Genomic DNA, 22190 nt, shown 5'->3' with positions numbered 1-22190 from the left:
CCATCGGAACGCATTTTCCTTCACAAAAACATAATTTGCTTCGTATTTCTAGTTGTCTAAATCACTTGTTTAAGTCTCTTTCTCCAGGCCGTTCTCCTTTCTGCAACCTTGGTCTTGTAACTTCCCAGTTACACAAAGCAGTTTGGTTTGGTTTGCTTCTCTCCCATAGTTTCCCTAAGAGTCTCTTTGCCAGCTCCCCAACACACAGCCAACACAAACAGCTATGCTCTTAGGATATGATGTAAATTCCACTGAATTTTCTCCCTCCCCCTCCCTTGGTGTGGAGCTGTTGTGAACGCTCCTGTCATACCTCTTGCTCACCAGGATTACACTATAATCATATGCACCTTTCTCCAGTCCAGTTTCATTCCAGGCTCTGACAACGCACTGGCTCCTTTATTACCTTATTTCTCCAGTTCTGTAAGTCAGTCTCTCACAGTCTCTATTGAGAATGCAAGTGCTGGAACACACTTAAGTATCATACAAGGGCACACGGTAGAAGGTTCTTTAGTTATTTGCTACTATTAGCTATGATTGTTTGAATGCCAGGTGGACTCTGAGTTCCTGCTACTTTGAAACAGTCTACACGATGCTGAGATATTCTGGGCCACACTCTTTTATGCTGTACTGATTATATTTCATCACAAGTGTCTCTGTCAGAACATGTAAAGGAACACACACACACACACACACACACACACACACACACACACACACAAAACAAAACAACCAGCAAAATCCTCCATTTATCTATGTGATGTAAGATTGTCATTAACCTCTGTCACCACCTGCTGGTCAAAAAGCTGTATGGCTCATGGATTAACTGGAAAAGGGAGGAGGCAGTGTTTGGGATGTTTCAACTATATTTGCATTACAGGATTATACTGTAGCAGAGAAAGGGCAAGTTGTTTAAATATAAAGACTCCTAAGATTATTTCTTTCTTCATTATAAGTTATACATTCTGTTTTATTTAACATTTTATACTACAAGCAAGGAAGCTCTTAGGCCCCAAAGTTATGTACACTATGAAATTTTAAGAGGCTGGGGAAGCCATATCATTACACTATTTACCCAGGCTTTCAAAACATGTGGATTAGTATGAAAATTCCACCCTGTACCGTTGTAAAAGCTTTTTATTATTTTAGGGAAGAATTAGGGAGGTTCTGATGTTTTCTTTGCCCCAGTGGTTAACCCAGATGTTCTCTATTTCCCTGTCAGCTCGGAAAGCAGGCACCACATTTTAAATTCATCATTTTGTTACCCCCCTGTACTGTTCTTTAAATGTCTTCACCAGTGCTATTAGTAAACACGGCATTTTTGTTGTTGTTTCTTTCTTTCTTTTTCTTTTCCTAGTGGAAAATTTCCAAAGAAGTAGGCTTGGCTACAGTGAAAGACTGGAGAGTCCAGTTCAGTCAGAGCAATCTGACAGTTGAAGCTTTTGCATTTACACACAAGGTCCTTTGGTTAAATGCTTTTGGCCTTGAAACTGTCCAGGAAACAGAACTCTCAGTCCTCAGTTCTGATGAGAAGGCCAGGCTGATCCCATGACAGGCTTCAAATTGGCAGTTAAGCACACTAGGCCTAAATCTCTGTTTCCAAGAACTGCGCAATTCCAAGCAAGTCCAGGCCTCAGAAGCTGCCCCGCCACCTGGCCCAAGGCAAGGACAATGGGTCAGCAGCAGTTTCCGGACTTCCTCAGCTATTTCCTCACCAACAGCTTCCAGCCCCCACGCTGGTAATGGAATGTCCCTAGAGATGGAGTAAGGTAAGGGTCATCTATCCCGGAATACCCTAATGTGATTTAAATCAGGCCTGTGAACACACTTGGTTGTCTATCTTGGTAATGGGAGACCCCAGCATGCTGGACTTCTGCAGAATAAAACACCTTGCACTTACATACTATTTGAGTCTGGAGTATCATTCTTCGGTGAATCGTGGACCCTTACACTGATGGTTCCCTGTGGCTGCAGCATGAGCAGCATATAGTCCCTTTAGCTGACTATACAACAATACTTTACTCAGTCTCCTGTCTGCACATAAATATCACCTTCTCAGACAGAGACAGGCTGTGCACTGCTCGTTCCTTTTGAAAATGGTCACACTGGACAATTTTACTCATTAATTTTGTTGAGCCTGTTTCTAAACAAATGGTATGAGAGAAAACATCCAATTGTCTGAGGTTTGGTAACTTATTCTACTTTAATGACTCAAACAGGCCTAGTCAAAAGAAGGAACTGTCCCCTTGAGCAAAAGACCTCACCATTACCTGGGCAGCAAGATGCTCTCTTTCAGTTGTTTTTCCTAGCTTTTTTCCTCTGTTGAATCAGAACCTTGGATTTCATTAACTACCTAATTTTGTTAAGATGGAACCTCTCACAAAAAACCTCTCCCCCAGTCACTGAGATGCAGAACCACAGGCTCCAACTCTAGTTGGAGGTTAGAGGGCCTGAAGAGTAAATTCTGTAAGATGTAGTAGGGTCAAGAGTTTGACCCTAGTTCTCCTTCCTCAAACTTCTCTCTGGCATTTACAAACTTTCCTAACATTCATCTTTCCCAGGATTGGGACATTTACTCCTCTGGGTTGGACATACAGTGCAGTTCTACCACCTGAGGACCCAGAACATTCTATTCTTGCAATGTTTGTTAAAACATTCCTAGATCCCCTTCTGATATCACAGATGCTATGGGATGTGTCCCTTTATAGTGAATTCTATTGCTCCTAGCTTAGAATACCACTAGCAAGCTTTCATTCACAATGTGCCCTTCTATAAAGGGTTGGTTCAGAAACCTACTTAATTTTGTACCACATGGAAGCATTCAGTTTTGTAGTACCTCATAGCCTGGATCAGCCAAATGTGTCTACTCTCGATGTCTTTAGCAAATACTGTCCTGTAGACGCTTGAATCCAAAGTTACAAAGAACACATGCATCTTTTATAAAGCCATGATTCCACATTCTAGAACACACTCAACAATGACAGATGTTCTTAGGATCTGGAGGGACAGAGAACAGAGACTGACTTCATAAACACCCATTAGAACAAACGCTATGACTTCACAACCTTTCATTCATCAGTCTGCTCAGGAGAAAACGGATGCATCAGATGGTTGTTAATTCCACTTTATAATCTCCACTTATGAGTATGTATTCACACATGTTGAGGAAGAGCTTTTTTTTTTTTTTTTCTGGGTGCTCCGGCCTGCTTCCACCCTCATTTCAATAAGGAAGTGCGGATAAAACATCAATCAAAGGCTGAGCAAAATCAAAGTCCCTGCAGTGACTACATTGGAAGTTTTTCGTAGCACCGCATTTTTCTTAACCTTTAGTCCTAACAGAGGCGTCAGTCAGTCTCTGGTACGCCAAAGCCCTACGTAGAGCCGTGAGTATGAGCTGCGCAGGCGCGTCTCTTCCTAGGTGGGTGGGGCTTACCCCTACCCCGCCCGAAAGGTTGGAGCCAAGTGGTTTCTTAGGCGACGCGGGAGCCGCATCTACGCTCGATTGAGCGGGCCTGGGAAAGGTTCCCAGAGGGCTGTGCGCTGGAGGCTTTGGGAGCTGTCATGGCGGGCTTGCTGAAGAAGGTGAGCGTATGGAGGTCACCGAGGTGCTGTGAATAGGGCGGTAGGCAGCCTCGTCTGTCTCCCTCATCCGTGGGTGGAGACGCTAAGAGGACGGGTTAGGGGAGTGTTCCGCTGTCCTGGCAGGGGGCGACAAGGGTTCGTCGTTGTGTCGGGAGGGTCGGCCCGGGCGGCCCCGGCATGGGAAGGAGGGCTGGTTTTTATAGTTCGCGGTTACGCGTAGGATTACGGTAAACAGCACGGTCCTGTTTTGTTTCTGCACAGACTACCGGCCTGGTGGGACTGGCGGTGTGCGACACTCCTCACGAGGTGAGTGCCGCTTGTGGTGTGGTCTTTGCTCCCTCTCAACGGGACAAGGGGCCTGCAACCTCCGCGAGCTCTTGCCGCAAGGGCAGCGGTGAGCTTCGCCGATGCGGTGTCGTCCTCTTTCGACGTTGCCTTTGCCACGACCTCTTTACTTTTCTTCATGGCGTTCTTTTAGCTTCACTTGTGTGGACTAGTCTCAGCTCCCTTCAGATTCGCATTTTCGTTTTCCATCCGTTCCCTGCCGAAAATATTTCTGCCTTGGATTTCGCACTGGCTGACCCCTGTCGTCCTCTAAAAATTGCCTCCTTCGGTGTCCATTGGGGAAAAATAAACACAACCAAGACCAAACAAACCTAAACAAAAACCCTGTAATTTACCCTCCCCCTCCTTTTTTTAAGCAATCGCACCATTTCTTCCCTTCCCTTATACATACATAACTCGAAAGCGTTGTCAGTGCCCATTTTCTCCATTTTCTTACTCCTTGAATACACTTCAGCCAGACCTGGCCCAAAACTGTTCTTTTTCAGTGTTACAAGTGAAGTAACACTGAATCCACCAGTCAGTTCAGTGGCATTGGAAATATCTGTATTTACATTTATTTATTTGTGTGCCTGCCAGTGTTTGTAGGTCAGAAAACAACTTTCTGAAGTTGTTTCTCTTCTCTCACTTTGTAGATCCTGGGGATCTAATTCAGGTCATCGGGCTGCTGGCAAGCACCTTTAGCCTCTGTGTCCCCCCTGACCCAAGAGCAGCATTTTTGACCCTCTTGATAGTCTGCACTAAGTACTTTGTTGATTGGATGTTAGAGCTTCTCAGTTTCTTGGTTTGGGGTTTTGTTGTGTTTGTTTTGTTGTTGTTTATTGCCCCCCCCAACCCAATCCTTTGCCTTTTCCAGTTGTTCCTTCATTTCCCCCACGTTTATGCTTTGCTGTAGTATTGAAGTCCTAGCCCTTAGACATTATTAAGTTTAGGTTTGCTCTCATGGAGTACAAACAACAGCTAACCTTTCTATTTCCATATCAAGTACTAAGCTTCTTTTATAGTCGTACATGTGTATGTACGCATATATCACACACACACATGCTATTAGTGAACATCTTCACTCGGGTGTCAGTCAGGCAGGTAAGCTAGGTTAGCATAGCCAGCTAGCTGAGATGTCTCATTTGAAATGGTTCTCACATCTCATTTGCCACTTACGGATTCTACCCCTAGATTATCCAGACTCTGTACCCATCTCACCACCTCCTTTGCTAGTACCTTTTTCTCTGCCACCGTCCTCATCACTGTGATAATTATATTTCTTTGGTAACTGCTTTTCCCTGCTTTGTTTCAGCTGATTTGCAAGTGCTAAACCTGTAGGGTATGGGAATCTTTCCTTAATCCCCCCCCCCCCCCCCCCCCGTGGCTTTTTATTTTAGGGGCTGTGCAGATGACTATGACACTACACTCCGCTGACATATCTTGTCTGTTCCAGGCTTCACAAAGACTTTATTTTGTATTCACTGCTAGAACTCTGATTAGTAAATAGTATGTAGTTCGTGAATACTGAGCAGCTTTCTTGCATTCTTTATGAACTAAAGACTTGTGGAGGACAGAACTTACAGTTTTCTATTTCTAGATATTCTTCTTCTATGGGTTGAATTTCTCTTCATGGTATACGAACCTTTCTACTCCAGCTCTGAATTTGGATATCGTTATTAATATCAAAACTTTCTACTTTCATGTTTATTCTAATAGTGAATTGTGCTGAATTTTTCTGCAGCAGTCTTCAGTTTACTCTCTTTTATCTTCCTTCAGTTACTACTGCAGTTTAAGTCCTTGTTCTTGTTTAAATTATTGCACCAGCTTTATTACTGGCCTTCCTGATCTGTGTCTGTTGTTCCTTTAACTCACAACCACCAGGGTAACGTTCCTTACAGACCTTGTCCTTAAGTCTTTTAGTTTCCCCCACAAAAAGACCCAAGTGCTTTGACTTGCATAAAACCCTATGCACTCTAACTTTGTCTCCTGCCTTATTTCGTAAGTGCTTGCTTTCTATAGTGGTTTCTAGTGAGGTGCTAGCCAAGTCAATCTGTGTAAGCTAAGCTTTCCTAGAAAAAAACTAAAAGTGGTACATGAGGGCAGTCCAAGCTGCACAATAAGACCCTGCTTCAAAGGGAAAAGAAAGGTTTTGTGTTTTGTTTTTGCTTTTTTAATTATTTTTTATGATGTAACCTAACATTAAACATAGCTATCATTTCATTATATAATCAGTATGAAAACTAATGCTAACCTGCAGCCTTTTTTGCAGTCTATTCTACTTACATCATATTTCAGTCTGAGTTGATCTCATTTCAAGTACTCTACAGCCGTATTTGCCTAGCAGCTGCTTACTGCACAGCACAGCTGTGGAGTTAAGCACTGCTTCCTCCATGTTCTTGGTGGGTTTTGTCATCTATTTCTATACAACATATGTAAATTATTTCTCCCAACATCTTCAAGTTTCCAACTCACTATCCCCCAAGCTCTTTCTCAGATGTCTCCTTTTTTATGAGCCATTCTGTTTTCTGCTGGAGTGATTCTTTCCTTATAGGATGCTAATACTGAGATTGAAACAATATGTGGCTGGTACTGCTATGATCCAGAGTCCTATAAAATTTTGCACAGTTTACGAATGAAGAATGGGGGCATCTGGATAGAAGCATCTTGTCTAGGCAACCAGGCAGTGGGGCTGTGCGAGTGTAGGTGGTTGGCTCTTCTGTTGTTTAGCACCCCCTCTCTGCTCTGTATCTTACTCTGGACTGCCATAAGTTGACTTTGTGTTTTATGATGTTAATCATCTTTCCCTCTTCTGCTTATTTTACCATACAGTCTCTTATATATACACTCATATATATGTATGAGTGTACATATATATATGGATCCATGTCTAGTCTGTCTTTATAGCCAAGCAACACATGGTGCTTTCTACACTGAAAAATTCATTCTTACTGAAAAAAAGAAAAATGTTCTTTAGAAGTGGTGATGGCTTGTGATTACTGAAATACTCAGGTGTAGTAGGGTGAGTGCATTCCTGCTTGAGGGGACAGCTCTGGCTTTCTTCTATGGCATAATGATGAGTAGTCTCTTTTTACTGTGAGAGGTGTCCCAGTTAGTTTTTTATTCTTTTCATTGTCCTGTGCTGATAATTCTGACTCTCCTCTGAAGTTCTCTAAGACTAGATGCATTCTTTCTTATCCTGAAAGATGAAAAAATTTGTTTTCAATTATTTGATACTTGTGTGTAAGAGTGTTTTGCCTGTATGTGTGTATATGCACCACTTGTGTGCCTGGTGCCAGTGAAGGTGTCACATCCCCTAGGACTGGGGTTCCAGATGTTGTAGGCTGCCATGTAGATGTTGGGAATAGAACCCAAGTCTTCTAGAAGGGCAGTCAGTGCTCTTAACCACTGAGCCATCTTTCCAGTCACTGCCCCCCCATCTTGTTATAAAACCTCAAAATTTGAGTCAGATTGAAATGTAATAAAATACTATATTAAAGATGAATATATGCATTATTCATAAATTTGAGAAGGTAAGAACTAAAACGGTGCCAAAATTAATAGTTTAAATTAGATTACATCCTTTCAAATTTCTTTAAAAGAAAATTTCAGCTTGCCAAGTTTATATCCCCAGAAACCACTGAAATGTTGTGTTGGTGTGGATTTCCCTGTAATTCTGACATTCAGAAGGCAAAGGTGGGATCTTCAGAGTGAGCTCTGTCTAGGCCAGTCCTTTCTACTAGCTCTAGGTTCAATCCCGAGACCCTGCCTCTATAAACCAAGTGGAAAGAGATGGAAGTAGACTCCCAATATCAGCCTGGGTTCTTTACACACACAAGCACACGTCCATACAGACCTGCATGCTTACACATGCAAACATGCATACAAATGCATGTAGACTGCAGACACATGTTATGCAAAGTCTCTTTAATTATGGGCACCAATAAGATCCAACAAGTTACATACTCACTTTTATTCCAAGAGGGAAGAACAGGGCACAATTAGAACAAGATCAGTAGTTCTAAATTAAAACCCAGCAGTGTAAGTAGCCTAGTGTCTGACATCTGGGATGTACTCATGTTCTTCTGGGCTCCTGAGAGCATGGAGTAGACCCATTCCTTAGGCTCCGTGGCCTAGGGTCTGACATCTGGGATGTACTCATGATCTTCTGGGCTCCTGAGAGCTTGGAGTAGACTCATTCCTTAGGCTCTGTGATCCACAGGACAAACAGCTTCTCTGTTCTACATCTGCTGCTGTCCTTGGTGGTCTGCCTAGAGTTCTGGCATCTCTGATGTGTTCTGTACAATTTGTAGTACCCATTACTTAAAGATTAGAAATTCTGCTTTTAATAAATGATTTCCAAGAAAGGCCATTAGCTATAAGTTAAATTTGGCTTTTTATTATACTTTTGATATATGCACACATTTTTTATATGTTATCACATATAGCAAGAATTTCATATATGTATACCACTTTTCCTTAGGTTGTAAAGTGTGAGATTGAGTATAAATATGAACAGTAGCAAAGCCCTGTTTAAAATTGTGAATCCTTTTTTAGTTTTTCCTGTAAGACACTTAAATGTTCTGTCTAAACTTTGGTGGTATTCCAGCTTACTGAAATGTGTATGGTTTGTTTCTGCAGAGGCTAACAATATTGTATACAAAGATTCTTGATCTTCTGAAGCACTTTCCTAAACATGCAGCCTATAGAAAATACACCGAGCAGATCACCAATGAGAAGCTGGATATGGTCAAGGCGGTAAGTGCCTAAGTCAGTGTGGCTTTGTTGGGTTTGTTTATGCATCCAGTAGGGCTTGTAAGGAGTATTTCAGTTGCTTGTTTTTGCTCTCACTTTGTCCTGACCTTCCTTAGTGCTGGTCTGTTTTTCCTCCTTTGCATTCAGCAAGCACGAATATTTTGACTGACTACTGTATAAAGCACTGCTAGAGGGCAGGAAGAAGCCTGGGTCCATTGCTGTGTGCTTTGTCTGGCTGTCAGTGATCGTTTACCTCTTACTATTGAATCAGCCACCCGACTTCTGATCACAGTAGAGAACAAAGCACAAGAGAATTGGGTGGTGGTAATGTTACAGAAAGCTGTCAAGACAATTATTTTAAAAAAGTACTTTGTCCTGGGCCTGATGGTGCAGGCCTTTAATTCCCAGCTGAGGCAGGAGGATCACAAGTTCAGCCCACCTTGTGCTACAGAGGAAGTGCAAAGCCAGGCAGGGTAACTTTGTGAGGCTCTGTTTGCAAATAGAAGGCTAGAGATGTAGCTCAGTGATAGAGCTCATAGCGTGGATGAACTCTGGGTTCAGCTAACACTGTAAACACAAGCACTTTGTTGTATAGGAACAGGGCCACATTTGGTTTTCCAACCTACCCAAAGCGACACTGAACAGTGTCTGACTTTGGACTTCTACTCTTTCCAACTATTAGAAAATTGTGTGTGTGTATGTGTAATGGTGCTTGAGATTGAACCCAGGCCCTCAGACAGGTAAGGCAAACGTACTGTCTGTATCCCAGCCCCTCCTTTTATTTTTTGACACAAAACCAAACTTTCCCTTAAGTGCTGAAGATGAACTTACTCTCTGTATGGTTTAGGCATGCCTAAAGCTTGCAATCTTCCTGCCTTGGAAGCCAGAATAGGTGAGATTTCACATCTGGATCACCTGGCACAGCTGAAATTTTTAATGTTTAATCTATTCAGTCTATGTGTTTTGTAATGGTGGCCAACCACGTGGAACTTTTACAGCTTTCAGTCTAGTGTCTGGTGGGAAGACAGTGAGAGAAAGGACCTGCTTGCACAGAACTCTGTGGAACCGTGGCTGAGTTTTCATCCCCAGTTATTTCAGACTTTGAGATTACCAGGCACAAGTGATAACAGAACATGAATGATTACTAGGTTACCAAAAGGTCAATCAATGAGTCCTCTTCCTGACAGTTAAATAGTAGTGTGAGTTCTAACTTATCTGAGTCTTAGCTAGCTAAAGTGAGCTGATGTTCCCTTACAGAATAAGAACGTCCCTGCTGTTCATCCATGAGCCTGTCCCTGCCTTGGATTCTTCCTCAGCTGTCCCTCTCGGGGACACCTCCTCAGTTACCTTGGGGGTTCCCTGTCCCCCGTCCCTTCTGTCGCTGTGTCTGAGTCTGAGATGTTGAGTTTGCTTCCCACTTACCTCAGGATTTCCTTTCACTTACCATCAGTGTCACAGGTCATCGCCTCTTCACCTAGGAACTAAAGACCTTTGCTGTCACTTCAGCTGCTTTTATTTATTTGTAGTGTCTCATTGCCAGTGATGGAACGTGTTCTCAGGATGTAAATCTTATGTATGTTTCCTGTTGAGGAGTGATCTTGTGGTTTTCTGTGCCATGTTTCTTTCTGAAACCCAGCTTTAACTGATGGAGTTGGAGGGTAGAATCATGGTGGGAACTAGTCTCCCAGCTTAATTGTGACTTGGTCTGTAAGGTCTGCTAAGCTCGAGCTTATATTTATTTTCTTAATCTACCATCATCTTGTTAGGCCTTATACTTCAGCAGTTTGAAGCTGATGACAGTTCTGTGGATTCCATGCAGCATAATTTTTGTGGTTACTCTATTTTCTTTCTTGACTGTCCCTTACCTTGTCTGACCTGCTTGAATGTGCACGCTCCAAAATCCTGAGGGCGTAGTTCAGCACTTGAACATTACCTCATGTGTGCAAGGCCTGTTCTACTTTCCCATATCATCAGCAGTAAAAAGTTATCATTAATGCTCTTTTCATTTCATTTTTGGAACAAAAACACTGATAATGACTGTCTTATTTACATAGATATGTATAAACGACAGTGTCTGGATTTCAAAAAATTAGAAAAAAGTTCCCTTAGGTACCATATTAACAATTTTCTTGAGGTATAGAATAGTGTACATTTAAAATACACAGAATTTATAAATGTAGAGCTTGATGGATTTTCAGAATCAACACTTTCTAATTAATGCCAGATAAAAAGGTAACATTTCCACATCACCAAAACACTTCTTCCAGAGTTACTACCTTCCTAATGATACTACTGTTTTGATTTTTTTTTTCTATTTCTAAACTTTTTAGGAGTGGAATAATTTTCATATACCCATTCAAGTCTGTTTTTTCCTACTTAATGCTATATTTGAAGTAATCATTTGGGTTATTGCATATAGTTATATATCCCTTATCATTGCCATATAGTAGTCTCTTATATCTCAGCACTATAATTGACAGATCAGCTCTATTAGTAGAAATTTAGGTTATTTCTAGTTTGGGGTTGTAATTTGTAGCTGCTATAATGTTGTTAAATTATCTATTTATTCATTATTTGGTATATACCCTGAAGAGGTTTTTTTGGTCAGATGATAGCATTTATTGTTAATTCTTTTACTGGAAGTATAGAAAATATTTATAAAAATAAAATATTTGAAAATCTATTTTAGAAAGACTAAGTTGTACATCATATATCTTACCTTTGCTAAAAATGTATTTAATAATTTTTAATATTAAGACAAAAGTAATGAACTAGCAGAGAAGTGAAATGGATTTCTATCAAAGTTTGATAAAACATTTTAAGACCATAATAGAAAAATTATTTGTAAGGGCTTTTTAACATGTAGGATATTAAAATATTTAGGTATGCTTCTGTGTTTAACCTTTTTTTCTATTCTCCTTAAAATTGTAGGAACCAGATGTTAAAAAATTAGAAAACTTGCTTCAGGGTGGTGAAGTAGAAGAGGTGATTCTTCAGGTAAAGAGCATTGAACGTTTAGTGCTTGGGCGTCTAGTACTGGTCTTGACCTGCAGCCTGTGGCTAAGTGAGACCTTGGGGGAAATTTGAAAGCCACTGATGTGGATGAGGACAGGCTTTTAAGTGTCTAAGAGCCTGTGAGCACTGACTCCTACAGACTTCAATCTCAGCTCAGAGATGACCTTTCTTAGTAGTGACTGTGAAACTGTGTAATAGACAGTATTTGATGGTAGGCTACATAATAACTTTGAAATTCTGACTCTGAAGGTCTGTGTTCTAGCAGTTAACTTCAGGCATTATTCTGAAAACACCTCTTGAATAAATAATCAGGTGATCTTATTTTCAACTTTTTTTATTAACAGGCTGAAAAAGAATTAAGTCTGGCAAGAAAAATGTTGCAGTGGAAGCCATGGGAGCCATTGCTGGAAGAACCACCTGCTGACCAGTGGAAGTGGCCAATATGATGACAGTGTCTGATGATGGATGTGAAATACGTAATAAATGTTCTGTGATGGCTAAAATGTATCCATGTTATTGACTTTTTAATTAAAAGAAATAGTTTATGTGTAAGTGTGTGTGTATTATATTTTGGAAACATTTAGGGGACAACATTGGTTAAGACAACAGGGCCTTCTGAATCCTTTAACACTGGCTTGCTATTCTTCATTTCTGATGTCACACAGTGAGCATGCTGTGACTCTGTCATTCTTCATTGAATTTCTCCTGTTAGTTTTGGGCATCTTTGACAGATGTAGCTCGTTAGACAAGAAACTGGTTTTCAACTTTGTTGTCTCCTGTCCTTGCTTTGCACATCTGGACTTAATGCTGAATATTCCAGTTACCAGACATTCTTCCTTTTGGAATGAAAATAGATAACCATAGATATATTCAGCTTGGGATGATTGTGAATGGGTGTGTAATGGTTTCAGAAATATGACAGGTATACACGAGGACTGTTCTGAACAAACAGTGTATAATAGCCTACTAGAGTAATGTTAGGCTGCCACTTCCTTGAGGCCATATCTGTTGTGTGTGACACCAGCGAGAGGCAGTTTCCTTTGTGCCCCTAGTCTCACTCTCCCTCGCTTTCCAGATTTGCAGGCTAGAAGAAAAAGCTTGCTTGATTTTTCTCCCTTTTCCTCTTATATTTTTGGTTGTGAGCCTAGCCTTTAATGGCTGAGCCATCTCTCCAGCCTTTTTCTCCCTTTCCTAAACAAGAGTGTGGCTGAGTCTGGGTGTTTCTTCAAAAGGATGTAAATCAACATCTGTGGGGCAAGGCTCATGTAAAGGCTACTATTAGCTTAGAGATATACAAGTTATGCCCCTGTATACACATGTACTGGGCTTTAGTGACTATGCTAAACACACTTTTTTGTTTACATTAAGGTTTTCCATAATCCTAAATTGTACATTCAGATTGAAGTTAGTTGCGTATCGTGTGATTCCCTGTGTAACCTCTGCAGGAATGGCAGCCCAGTCTATGAAGGAAAGGCAGGCATGCTGGGATGTGCGTGACCTGTACTGGCGCTGCCTGGACAACAATGCGGAGGACCCAGCTGGGTGTCAGAAGCTGAGGAGCTGGTTCGAGGCCAGCTGCCCCCAGCAGTGGATAAAATATTTTGACAAAAGAAGAGACTACTTAAAATTCAAGGAAAGATTTGAAGCAGCAGGATTCCAGTCTTCACAGTCAACTGAAAATTCCTAGACTCTTTCTGGGCTTTCACACAAGTGGAAATCATTCCTCTGGACTTGCAGAAACCATTCCAGGACAAAAGCAGCTTGAGTCACAGTGCACATCAGCTCTTGTTCTCTGTAAACAACAGTTACTAAAATGGTGAAATAATAGAAGATCTCATCATTCAAACTACGAAGGACTGCTTTAATTTAGTGAGGGATCCATTTTAGGAAAAAGTATAAAATTATTATATAAAAAGTTTATTATAAAAATACATTGTTTATCTTCATTTCCTCCTTTGGAATAAAAGCTGCATAGTAGGTAAATATAGTTGCACATTAAATAAATAAAAACTAAGATAGGTTATTCTGTGTGCTTCTGGCAGTTAGTATTTTAATACAGAAACTAAAAAATGAAGTTGGAAGAAGCCTTAACTAATCGACGGGTTATAAGAAAACATTTGTTCAGATGTCCTTGGTGATCAGACAATACCTGGGTTGCTACCTAGTTCAGTAAGAAGAAGAAGTAAATGTAGATTGGGAAGGGAAAACTAGAGTCTATTCCAGGATGATTAGGAAAATGCCTAAGGCTGTGCTCCTAAAAGTATAATACTAACTCACAAATGTGGAGGCAATACTCACAAATCACATATTTCTTGAACTTGAATTCAGAATAAAAAAAAAAAACCTCATGATTCTTAATAAGAAAAGTGATCCCACTTTAAAAAGTGGGCAAATTGTGATATATGTTTCTCAAAAGAAAATGGGACAGAAGACAAATACCTAAAAAGAGCCTCCTTATCATTAAATATTAGAATAATAGACATTAATGCCATAGTGATGTGTCACTAGATACCAGTTAGAATGGCTTCAATTAAAGTCTGACAATAATACCAAGTGATGACAAAGATGTAGAACAAGTCACTCTTGGTGATACTGCAAACTAGGAAAGCCCTCTGCAGAGGTTTTCAGTCAAACAAGCTGACCTTTGACCCACCAGCCCCACTTCTAGCAACCTCAGCAAATGAACTGAAAGCAAGACTTGCAACATCACTCAGTCATTTAAAACCAGATGCCCATATAAGGAGGAGGTGAAGTACTATATCCCAGTAATGGATGGAATACCAAAAACACAAGCCAACACCCGGATGAGCTGGGAATGCACTTGGCTACCTGAAAGAAGCCAGACAATGTATGAAAGAAACTAGGTTACGTAGGTTATCTCAGACCACATCTGAGCGGCATCTGGAGGAAGTGGTGGTGTGGAGATGTGGTGGTCTATGTTTGAAACACTGTTGCAGATCAAAACTTCAGGAGAAATTTGAGTATTACTCAAAGGGTTCCAGGGATAACAAATGCCTTGATGGGTGATGATAATGTTTACCATTAAATAATGCCCTTATCTGAACAACAACAAAAAAAGTAGTCAACTAAAACTAGTTAGTGAAATGTAGTACAATTAAGTGACTTAGTACTGTCCATTCCTGAATTAAAAGTGTATGTGTGTTTAATGGTGCTTGAAATCGAACCTAGGCCTTCACACAAAGGAGGCAAGCACACCGTCTGTGTGCATGTGTGCGTGCAGAACCAGAACCAGAACCATAGGACAACTTGAAGTGTGTTATTCCCTAAGCAGCATTCACATTTTTTTTAATTTTACTTTTTTTTTTTAAAGACAGAATTATCTTATTGACTTAGGGAGGTTCTGCATTGGAATTAAGAAATATATGCCACAACCCTGTTTTGTTTTGTAAACATGGCTTGGTAGAAGTCAAATGTAGGTTCTTGCAAATCAAGCGTTCTACAGACTGCTGCTTTTCAGGTTCCTGGTGTGAATTCCTTGGTTTTTCACTTCGCATGTGCAAGAAAAGTTGAGAAAGAGCAAAGAGGTCTACCAGCGACACAGACTGAGCTGCTAGTACCAGAATATTCTTTGAGCTTGACTGTGTGGAAGGGGAACAGCAAATCACATGAATAAAGACAGTATGGTTCGAATGTGCCATAGGACTCATAATTGCTCTCCTTACACTGTTAGTTAATTTTCAAAGCAGTCTTCAAATGTTGCATATTTAAGTGTAATCAATGACACATTAATTTCTGTATATGATTATAAATTGCAAGGATATCATGATTCTCAGGTTTTTTTTGTTTTGTTTTTGTTCTTTGTTTTTGTTTTTGGACCTTGTGGCTTTCTTAGAGATAAACATATACTACCTTGTTACATAATATCACATTTTACTCTTTTTCTGAGCATGATTCCTTTTCTCCAGGGTAAAACAGGCCTGCAAATCTCTGGAATAGAAAGTTTTCCATAGCTCCTTTGTAAATAAACCCAACCTAAGTTGATACAAGGCTGTTTGTGGTTTATATCCCACTTTAATATGAAGAAGTGGTTTTTGTCACAGAACTGTCAATGTATTTGATTGAGTATTAAAGATGTATTAATACAAACTGTATATACATTACCTTCCAAAATTCAGTGAAATCTTGAATATCAAACATCTGACGTACCTCAAAAATTTCAGGAATGTGAGGATGGGCCTTCACAAATTCACAAATGATTCAGATTTAATCAGGGGTAATTTCCAAACAATTTTCAGGTCTTTAGTATTATAAATAATCATTCTAATAGTTTTCTTACCTGTTCAGGTCTTTAGTGTTGTAAATAATTATTCTAATAGTTTTTCTACTTACCTGTTTTTATCAAGATACATTTCCATGTGGAGTTACTTTGAAATGCTTGATTTCATAAAGCCACTAGGTGGCGTCTTTGTAAAAGTGGAAACATATTAAAAGAAATAGCCTATTTCTTTTGAGTAAATGCAAGATGACAAGATAGATGAGTCATTTTGAACAAGACCTAGATTTAGGATAAAAAGTAAAATCGGAAGCTTTAGTATGGCTTATTTTCTGATTAATACTAATTTTCTATTGCTGTTTTCATTCAGGGGACATTGACATTTATATAGCTAAACACATTTATGTATTTGTGAGGGAGAAAGTGAGTGTGTGTGTGTGTGTGTGTGTGCACTCTTGATGTGTTAGTAACCTATGTAGATAGGCCACCTGAGAAAAGTGCATTCTACGAAAGTCTGTCTTAAAATTGATCATATAAAGCTAAGTTCATCGTAGATTATCAGTAAGCTATTATGACAGGTGGTGGATATCAAGGTACACTTAAGAGTGGAAAGAACATGAATTTTTTCTTCAGCCTCTATTCCTAACCCTGGTGTTTTCATACTGCCCCTAACAGAAGGATAATGAATGATAAGCTTTTGAAGGTGATGGGGTGGGAAAGTGATGTTGGCAGAGATGAGAGTGGATTTGTAGCAACAAGGAATAAAGAAGATAACGACTCTTATAATGAGGGGAATGGACTTTATAACACGTTTTTAATTTCATTAAGCTCTTTAAATATCAAAGGATGTTAAACATAGCACATAATAACGGTTTAAAATCTGGGCTCTCGATTCAGAGGATTTTAGTACTCTCATTAAATCTTCCTGTGTTTTATTTTTTCAGTAGTATGGCAGTGTTAATAGCAGTCCTTCAATAGAATCATTGCATTGACTATTTGAAATACAGATAAGGTGCTGTGCTTAATGATAATGCTAAACATTGGCTGTTATTGTGAGATAGCCACATGAAATTTGTGCAGGGAACATACTTGATCCTTTCTCCCAAACTGATTTTAAGACTAAAGAATTTGATGATAGAAAAATAAAAGCTTTGCTTCTCCTGACTCATAAAGCGGAGTATTTAATAGTTCTTCCTGTTCTTTCTGGCTGCCAGAAAGCTAAAGGAAAGATCTTAACTGGACAAAAGAAGGTAGGTCGACTCACAGTTGTAAACTTGTGTTCTTTTATAATCCTTGTCTCTCAGTGTTCATATTTGCATTTTTAAAGAAGATAACCCGTGAGCTTAGAGTGTTTACAGGACTGTCTTCTCAGAAGTGTGAGAGAACTCGCAGAGAGAGGTTAACTTCGAATAATTTTAAGGTCTCGGTCCCTGGCAGCTAACAATCTCTACTTCTGGCTCCTCCGCTTTCGCTCTTGCTGGCTGATTCCTTTCCCACTGCGCGGGGGCGGTGCCCTGGCGGATGAAGCTGCCAGTTGCTAGGATACGCCAGCAACAGAACATCTAAGCAGAAAGGAGCTGCTTCCTAGGACTGGAGAACCTTCTTGGTCTGTAATAGCTAGCTGTTTCTTGAGCAGGTAAGAGGATATGTTTGGCAGCCCTTTCCATGGCTGCTGGTTCTAATCGGGGGTGTGAACCTGGCGTGCTAGACCGTGCAGGGTTGCGGATCTCTCTTGGACACAGGACTCTCTGGTCAGAGGATAATGCTCCTTAACTTTACCTAAAACCAGAAAACTTACAAAGCATCACACTTCTTTTGACCGTTCTCTAGTTACCCCCTCCCCACTGACTTGGTATCTTGAATTAATAGGATCACCCTGCTTCCTGGGTGCTGATCATGGTAACGCTAGAGGAGAGGAGAGTGCCAGGATCTGGTACTGGCCTATGGAGACCATTTCCCGTTTGCAGGGTACCGGGCATGTTGCTTTCCTCCAATCATCATCTTACCTACTAAGAAAAGTTCAGCAGGCCTATCCCATAGAAGACAAGACAAAATCTCTGCCTTAACCAGTATTTTTTACATGTAGAAGGCTTTAATGGGAAGAAATGAAATCATGCGTTAGAGGTGAAGTGGCAGACTTTTTATATACAATCTCAGTAGCTACTGAGTTTTATTTTTAAGCCAAAGACTGAAACCGATTTGAATTGATAATATATAAAAATGAGGGAAATTCAGCAACCTTGGGGATGCACGCCCTTGAAAAGGTCAGCTCAGGAACTTTGGGAAGGTCATGGAACACTGGCCCTCTGGAAGGAAGGGAGAGGCTAATTAACATTTCTCAGACCACAGGGTGGAAACCTACCTGCCGGTGGGGACACATTCCGAAGGACACCTTCAGACAAGGGAAGTCCTTGTCACCTCATTCCCTAAAGACAAATCAGTTTTAAAAGTCACACCGTTCTGCCAATCACGTGTACCTAGTGGCTGCTGCCCTGAAAACAGTATAAAAGCTCACTGAACGAGCTGCGAGCTGCGAGGGGGCGCCGCTCATGGTGGGAGAGCATACAGGCATGTTATTTAGAGCAATAGCTGAGAGTACTATGTCCTAATCCACAGTCAGAGTGATAGAGGTGGGGGTATGGGCTTTTGAAGCCCACTTCCAGTGACACACTTTCTCCATCAAGGTCATCCTTCCAAATCCTTCTAATCTTACCAAAGAGTTCCACTCCCTGGTGACTAAGAATTCAACTATATGAGCCTATACGGGGCATTCTTCAAATCACTGCTAGCTTTAACAATGAAAAACCCGAATAGTAAACATCTTAAACTATTTCAAACCTGCTTTTCACCCAAAAGAAATATCAAGGGGCTGGAATATGGTATAAAGTTTTAGGAAAATAATTTTATGGAGACCTGCTTGTCTTTTGACTTTTCCCTTAACTATAGAAATTTCTTTCTTGGTGTGTTTAAATCTGTAAATAAGACGATGTACATTTGTTGCAGCCTACTTTGTACTTGTATAAAATAGAAGACAGTTTAAATGTTTATCAGTAGAACAGCGATAGAATATAATGTGGCTTACTTAGTTCTGTAATGAAGTTACTATACAATTGTTGAGAAAAATGAGGTAGAAACAAATGTTTTAAAATGTTAGTTATATAATGGGTAAAAAACCCCACAAAGCTGCATCAATGTTTTAAAAGATACAGAAAAGTTTATATATTTAAAGATATAGGGTTCCAACCATAAATTCATCAATGAATAATTTGTAGAATTATATTGCTTGACACTAAGAAATAAAACTAGAGTGTTAACAATAGAGGCTTATTTTACCTTTTATTTTCTCCCTTTCTGTTCTATTTGCTTAATTTTTTCCTTTTAAGCATATTCTATGTTCTTAAAACTATATTAACTTAATTAACAATAATCTTTTAACATTAACTGAAAAACTTGCAAATGAATAAAAATACCACAAATCAAAATTAAGCAGGCCAAAGTCTATACAACTCAGTGAACTTCTGTACTGCTAGAACAGGCATTTGGAATGAATGTTGTGGACCTTCACATTCAATTTGACACTTCCCGGATTGAATATATTTTATGTACTTATTCATCACCAAACCCAAAATTGGTTATGATAAAATTAGAATTACAAAGTAGTTATCTTTGTATTCTCCTTCCTGGCTTTTGTTAGAAAATCTGTAATAAAATTTATAAAGTTAAAAATTAATTAAAAACATCTTTTCAAATTGTAGCTGGGATGCCGTTGATACCATTAGGCGCATCCCAGCATTTCCAGCTCATCCTGTAATATGTGTGCTTGATCATTTACATGTAAAACGTGCTGCAGTGAGTGTTTATACATATTTATATATGCAAGCAGAGTGTGTTAATAGACATATGGGGAGTGTTAGGAATCTATACTAATTAGCAGCTGAGTGAAGATAAGAACCTGCTGGATACCCTCTACTCCATTTAAAATCATTCCCATGTTTCTGACTACCAAATACAGGACAGTCTCTGATCATAAAATTACTGGTTAGCTTCTGGAGGTGACCACCTGTAACATACAGTGGGGCAAACAAACATTAGCTTATTCCTGTGGATGAAATTGGCAGTCTCAAGAGCACTCCTGCCATTCTGGAGCCATCTGAAATGAGGTGATATAGCCAGAGGCTCCCTTGTCAGTTTGGCACCTCGCTGCATGGACTTTCAGTCTTCGGGACTGTGAGTTTGAGATGCTACCTTTCTTTTTAAAACATCAGTCTCAGGCTCTTAGGATAACTACCTCAGTCCCTTCTGAAGGGAGCACCCTGGTGACTTCCCACTGGGTTCTATCATCTAAAGGCCAGTCACTGCCTTCTAGAAGCCTATAGGGGCCAGCGTTGCAGCACATGAATGCCTGGGGTTACACACTCAATCCAAACTCATACCAGTGTAGTGAGACTGCATGGATAGCTAGCTATACAAGGTACTCTTAATGCTTCTTGTGGTAAACCAGAGAAAACCTGTTATTGTTTGGGAAAGAGATTTCTTTTCTCTTCCTTTTTTTTTTTTTTTTCAGTAAACCAAACCCTAAAAGTAATGGGCTAAGCAGTGGTCATAGCTTCTGCTCTGTCACACTGAGTTAAGAGCAAGAAAGGACATCCAGGATTTTCTGTGGCAGATTGCCTCTGTCAGCAGGAAGCTGACAACTTCAACAACTGTATATTTTACTTCACACATACACATATGCATATGTGTGCACTTTCTAGTATGGGGATAACTCATCTTCTAGTAGGGTGATAATTCTATTATTTTTGTTTTCCCATAAGGATGGTACTCAAAATTGAAGACTCAGAAAGAGTTTTTGCCCCTCCTTTTACCCTTCAGGCTGCTGGGTTTAATCTACACTAGGCAGAGCCATAGAAATTTCCCCTTCTATTGACAGACTTCTTTCAGTCCTGGCCACTCCTGCTCTTAACCAGTCCTTAAGCATCCTGGCTTTGGGATAACCTAGACCACATTAGGCTAAACACTGAGGCACTGGCATTTTGCTTCCCAGGGTTAAGCCCTCGGTTACTGTAACTTTGACTCCAATGACCTTGCAGCATGTCCTACATTTGACATACATTTGATAGGATATCTATGTTGGGGTCAGAGTTCGTTGAGGTCTCTGCTTCTATTTGTGAGAGCAGAGCTAATACAGAGTGTATTTTTTATCCGGGGTACATTGCCTGGCTTTCTTGAAATATTGAATCCTTTCTATTGGCAAAAGCATAAATATAATATTAGATATTCTGAAAAAAAAATGAGCAGGCCCTTTCTTAAAGAGATGCTTCACTGAATAAGAAAGAAATAAGAAATAATATTTTCCACCAAATGCTCTCAGAAAATATCATATTCCAAATCCTATTTTTAAGATTCTTGGTTATTTTTAATTTTCTGAAATTTTTTTAAAATTAAAATATCATCTGATGCCTGTCACCAGTAATAAAATAAACTTAAAAAAATATGTATCAGTATTTTAGGTTTCTATGAGCTTTGACTATACATGTTTATGGGTACCACATGTGTGGGTGGTGTTCTTGAATGTCAGAAGGGAGTATCAGATACCCTAGAACTGGAGCTTCAGGCCTTTCTGAGCTATACCTGTGGTGCTGGAAACCAACCCTAGGTCCTCTGCATGATCAGCCGATGCTCTCAACCACAGAGCTACCTTGTCCAGCCCCAGTGAAGAAACACTTAAAGATGTAGTAACTTTAATTGTCTTAATTTAGGAAAATGTCTGATACGGAGGAGCATGTTGCTGATTCCACAGCCGAGGGTGAAGAAACTGATGAAGTCATCAGTATTCCTCGTCCTTCAGATGAAGCAGAAGGGTCAGATATTACGCCAGAGCAAGAATATGAAATGGAGGAATTCACCACTGATAGCGAGGAGACAACTGAGAGGCACAGTGAACTCACTATTTCAACCCCCAAATCCTATGATTCCAAATCCAGGGAAGAGGCCATGTCCCTTGAAAGTGCCCCAGAATCTCTGGAGCAAGACTACAAACTTCTAGACTACCAGAAAGGAGAAGATGATGAGATGTCATTTCTGCATAAAATAAAAGCTATAAAGGAGAATTTGCAGATGTCAGTGAGAGAGTCTTTAGCAACAGGTATCAGCTGTAGGAGACCAAATATTTTATTTCTTTGTTTCAAAGGGTAGTTTTTTTTATTTCATTTAAACTTCAATGGAAAGGTTTAAAAATTCAATTTAAAAATCAATCTCTGTCTGTCTGTCTCTGTCTGTCTGTCTC

General features: G+C 40.0%; 3 protein-coding genes and 1 pseudogene across 3 annotated transcripts in view; 3 read left to right on the top strand and 1 right to left on the bottom strand.

Moving 5' to 3' along the window:
* The window catches only part of Asb15 (ankyrin repeat and SOCS box containing 15), a 48813-nt gene extending 45687 nt beyond the window's left edge, over positions 1–3126 (bottom strand). Inside the window, exon 1 of the mRNA XM_031381298.1 lies at positions 2834–3126. The gene's annotated coding sequence lies outside the window, so the exon portion shown is untranslated. The remainder of the gene's footprint in view (positions 1–2833) is intronic.
* A 293-nt stretch (positions 3127–3419) lies between these two features.
* On the top strand, positions 3420–12219 carry Ndufa5 (NADH:ubiquinone oxidoreductase subunit A5). Its single transcript, XM_031381299.1, has 5 exons — positions 3420–3579; positions 3841–3885; positions 8542–8658; positions 11587–11652; positions 12015–12219. The coding sequence occupies exons 1-5, from the start codon at positions 3559–3561 to the stop codon at positions 12114–12116; spliced, it is 351 nt and encodes a 116-aa protein (XP_031237159.1). The 5' UTR covers positions 3420–3558; the 3' UTR covers positions 12117–12219.
* A 150-nt stretch (positions 12220–12369) lies between these two features.
* LOC116098635 lies at positions 12370–14481 on the top strand (annotated as a pseudogene).
* A 2939-nt stretch (positions 14482–17420) lies between these two features.
* The window catches only part of Iqub (IQ motif and ubiquitin domain containing), a 66474-nt gene continuing 61704 nt past the window's right edge, over positions 17421–22190 (top strand). The window contains exons 1-2 of the mRNA XM_031381297.1: positions 17421–17540; positions 21664–22049. Coding sequence (XP_031237157.1) covers positions 21668–22049 — 382 coding nt within the window. The 5' untranslated portion in view covers positions 17421–17540; positions 21664–21667. The remainder of the gene's footprint in view (positions 17541–21663; positions 22050–22190) is intronic.

Source organism: Mastomys coucha, unplaced genomic scaffold, assembly GCF_008632895.1.
Source record: "Mastomys coucha isolate ucsf_1 unplaced genomic scaffold, UCSF_Mcou_1 pScaffold20, whole genome shotgun sequence".
NCBI lineage: Eukaryota > Metazoa > Chordata > Mammalia > Rodentia > Muridae > Mastomys > Mastomys coucha.
Note: the sequence above shows the minus strand (reverse complement) of the source record. Positions and strands in the feature narration are given on the sequence as shown.